This window comes from Nestor notabilis, unplaced genomic scaffold, assembly GCF_000696875.1.
Source record: "Nestor notabilis isolate BGI_N333 unplaced genomic scaffold, ASM69687v1 scaffold596, whole genome shotgun sequence".
Classification (NCBI taxonomy): domain Eukaryota; kingdom Metazoa; phylum Chordata; class Aves; order Psittaciformes; family Psittacidae; genus Nestor; species Nestor notabilis.
Genome location: NW_009931285.1, coordinates 1 through 4,193, shown reverse-complemented (window position 1 = coordinate 4,193; position 4,193 = coordinate 1). Strand labels below are relative to the sequence as shown.

General features: G+C 48.8%; 1 protein-coding gene across 1 annotated transcript in view; it reads left to right on the top strand.

Annotated features, from left to right (window-relative positions):
• LRRC40 (leucine rich repeat containing 40) overlaps window positions 1–1,433 on the top strand; it is a gene marked incomplete at its 5' end in the record, with an annotated part of 15,563 nt that extends 14,130 nt beyond the window's left edge. The window contains 2 exons of the mRNA XM_010015808.1: window positions 320–505; window positions 1,328–1,433. Coding sequence (XP_010014110.1) covers window positions 320–505; window positions 1,328–1,433 — 292 coding nt within the window. The remainder of the gene's footprint in view (window positions 1–319; window positions 506–1,327) is intronic.
• Between the last annotated feature and the right edge of the window lie 2,760 nt (window positions 1,434–4,193).

Sequence of the window (4,193 nt, the reverse complement as noted above, 5' to 3'; positions counted from 1 at the left end):
CAGTGGGATGGAGGGAGCTGGCCCCGTTCTCCTGGTGGTGTTACACTCCTGGGTCATGTTCTGTGGGACTCACCAGCCTTGCTCAGTGGCCGCAGTTGGCCTGTGGCACCGTTAGAAGTGCTGAGCTGCCACTGCACGTGGTTTAGTGACTTCCTTCCCTGTGTCCAGGTAGGATAACGGATGCTCTCTCCTTTTGGAGCACGCTTAACCATTCCCTTGAATAGCTAAAGCTTCAATGTTGTCTGATTTTAAAGGCTGCCAATATTTTTAATGCCCTACTTCTGACTTTCATTGATTTGACTCCTTTTGCTTTTTGAAGGCTTAAAGTATTTCCCAGTGTCCTTTATCACATCCCAGCACTGGAGACAATCCTGCTGGCTAACAATCAGGTTGGGGCCATAGACCCTCTGCAGCTGCAGAAGATGGACAAGCTGGGAACACTGGACCTTCAGAATAACGACCTCCTCCAGGTGCCACCAGAGCTTGGAAACTGTGAAACGCTGAGGTGTGTGCTGTGGGTGGTGACATGGTTTGTGAAACGGATTCTGACCTGTCTCTTCAGGGCATGTTTTGTCAGAGGAAAAGGCAGTAATTGGCAGTGTATTATTGTGTAGGCCTCTGCACAAAAAGGGTCTCTTACCACTTGTAAACCAATGTAGTTTCTTCCATGTTTATTCAACAGTGTAGAGTATTGGGGGAGTTGTGTCACGATTTTTTTGCGTTGGTCTGTCTAAATCTCATGTTAGAGCCTGAGGTGGTTACGTACAGACACACTGGTGGTGGACCTACAGCCCAGGCAGGCAGAAAGCTGCTGCACTGTCTGTCAGCTGGTACAGTTGGCTCCTTACCTCTGTGTGTAACTTGCTATAACTGAGGCAGGGTGACATCCTCTGAGTAACTGTGAAGAGTCATGACTCTGGATGTCCCTACGTAATACACCTCAGAGATGACAGGTATAAGCAGTCTGTCTTGTCAAAGACAACACATTCCTGGTCCTTGGGGTTCCCCGCTTTAAGGACATTTTCTGGAGGAACTTCAGAAAAGTCTCTGGGGAGACCTCAGAGCAGCTCCAGGGCCTACAGGGACTCCAGGAAACGTGGAGAGGGGCTTTGGACAAGGGATGTAGGGACAGGACAAGGTGGGGATGGCTTTAACCTGCCAGAGGGGAGACTGAGATGATAAGTGTGAACGAGGGAAGCAGAAATGAACATTCTTTCAGTAGAACAGAAGGGGAATGACTTAGGAATTTCAGAAGAGTTTCAGACCCGTGTGCGGTGTGTGAGTGTTGGTACAGGCAGTGGCTGTACCAGCTTCCCTCTTGTTCCAGGACACTCCTGCTGGAGGGCAACCCCTTCCGCACGCCCCGGGCAGCCATCCTGGCCAAGGGCACCGCCGCGGTGCTGGAGTACCTGCGGAGCCGCATTCCCACCTGATGCACCAGCACGGGCCCAGCCCAGCCTGGGGCAGCCCGGTGCAAGTGAAGCACTGCCCTTATCCGACCAAATCCCACGGGTTTTCCTGCCTGCTCCTCCTCCGTCAATTCCTTATTACCCTGCCTGTGCCAGGAAGCATTTGTAGCAGGAATCGCCCCTGAACTGCTTTCCCCTGGAGCTGCATGTTTCAAGAGTGCATTTTAAAGTACGACAACACACGTTTGTGATGAAGGATGCTGCTGCCTTCACTAACGTGACAGTGGGTTTTTTCTACAATCAAGCTGAATTTTAAATAGAATTGTCAACATCAAAGTAGTTGAGCAAAAGCCAGAAGTAACCACTTTGGATTTTGTATGCCTCTTTTGTAACCTCCCCCAAGGTATTTAGTCTCTCTCCACTGCTGCCTCAGTGGTGAGTCTGCTCTCCTGCAGCGATGCAGTGAGGGTTACATGTGAGGTGTGCTGTGGGCTCTGTGTGTCACACCTGCACACAAGCAGACCGTGGTTGATGGTGGTAGCTGCACTGAACAATAAACATTCCCTGGTGGTTGTTTGGTTTGGTTTAATTCAAGCATATGCTGTAATTAAGTTGTGTAGCTGGTAATGTTCTTATGCTTTTCATTTCCATGTCCTGAAATCAGTACCTTTAGGGGTGGTAGTAACGCATCACGGATGTTAGTGCTGGCAGAGGGAGGGCTGCTTGCAGATCCGTCGCTTCTCCGTCGGGCAGCTCCAGGCAGATGAATGGCAAGTGGCAGCAGGTACCAGAGGGGCTGTCGTAGGGGGATGAGTGGGGCTTGGTTCATAGAATCATAGAATCATAGAATAGTTAGGGTTGGAAAGGACCTTAAGATCATCTAGTTCCAACCCCCCTGCTATGAGCAAGGAGACCACACACTAAACTATGTCTCAGGCTGAGCACATGGGGGGAACAGCCGCTTGTGCTGTGGGTGCATTGCCCTATGTCAGGTGTAGGTGCCAAGGTACCTGCGTTGCTGCTGGCACCTGAGCAGCATCAGTCACCTCTGTCTTCCAAGTCCTTTCCTGCCAGCCAGCAATGCTTAGTGCTGTCCCTATGGATGACTAGTGCTTCTAACTGCAAACTGCTGCCTTTTGTGCAGTGAAGAACAAGTGAAAGACGTCCCTGCTAAGCTTTAGGAACAGAAGAACACCTCACTTCTCTGTTCAGCTGTATGAAGGCTGCCAGGCTGATGGAGAATGGAGATCCTGTCTGTGGTGCGTGTTTGTAACTGAAAAATACATGTTATGGAAGCATTTTCCTTTCTCCACCCAGTGTCTCTGTAACAGCAGAATTTAACATGGTTCAACATTAAACTTTCCAGGTTTCGGATGTGCTCAGAGTTAACATAAATCACAGTGACCTCATCCTCAGGTTTAGCAGCACCCCTCAGTGAGAGCGAGGGCGTCTTGATGTACCATGTGCACGGCTGCACCGACCATGACTGGTGGAGAGGGGCCAGACCGGGCCAGCACGGCTGGAGACAGGGACCTGCACCAGGTACTGACCTGCTCCGGAGGGAGAGGAGCTGGGGGGGCTGGACAGGGAATGGGAGGAAGGAGTTTCCTGTGAGAAATACCTGTAGTGTGTAGTGCAGAAGGACGGGTGGTGTGTTAGAGCTCCTGCTCCTCAGGAGCTGCTCTGTGGTTACTTGGGGGATGAAACTGCTGCTGCTCTTGCACCCTCACTCTGCTCTTGTTCTCTCATCTCATCTCTCCTACAGCATTTGTACCCACAGAGCAGTGAACGCTGAGCTGCTCCTCACACACGTGCAGCCGCCCCCTCTCCATATCCGATGTCTCACCCACAGCTGTGGCTGACCCAGGGGAGCTGCTCCGTTTCCAAGGCTCTGGTAATTCCAGAGTCGCTGCCCCGGCCACCACTCGGTTTGCTGGTGGATGAGGCTGAGGGTGAAGGCACCGGGCTGCCATGGGGTGGCTCACCACCAGCCAGCTCGCTCCCAACAGCCTTCTCTGAGAGCTCAGCTCCCTTCCAGCAGTAAAAGATGACAAGCTTAATTACAATAAGGTGACATTTTTATTATTTATACAATAAAGAGACTTTTTAATGTTATTCAAAACACTTCTTTAAATACTGAAAAAGTTGGGTACACCAAAGCCGAAAAATGGCTCTGCTATACACTGCACAGCATTGGTTTAGTCCCTGTAGTTGTTCTATGTACAGCAGCATCTGCAAAATGCATTCGAAACACAATATGCACCTTACGGGGGGTGTCATACATGGAGGGGGACGGGGCGGATACAACCGGCGTGTGCAAATTAACCCACCAGAGAAGTGATTGCACTGATCAAGAGAGTTAAAATAGAGTTCTGAAGTACCTTTTTGCACATAAAATGAAGCAGCTTTTCAAGTTCAGTAAGTCTTTATACTGCAAAAAACATTAAGTACATTCACAATCTATGTTAGTAAAGTAGTAAATATTTCTTCATTCAGCCTTATTTACATTAATACTGTAATTAAACTGAAAAGTACAGTTAGTCATTTGTAATATAGCAATCTTTGAACACATACAAAAATGACCATTTTCTGTATATAATTTAAGCTCAAAATCACAATTATCTCAAAATATTAATTACAATACAGCCATCTCCATCATAATTAAACATGTCTTTTATAAAATGGTAAAATCTTTAACAAAGTAAGCTGTTGGCTACAGTACTCACAAGTAGAAAACTGAACCGATGGGAGCGTCTGCTCTGCGGGAGGGGGGTGAAGCCGCCT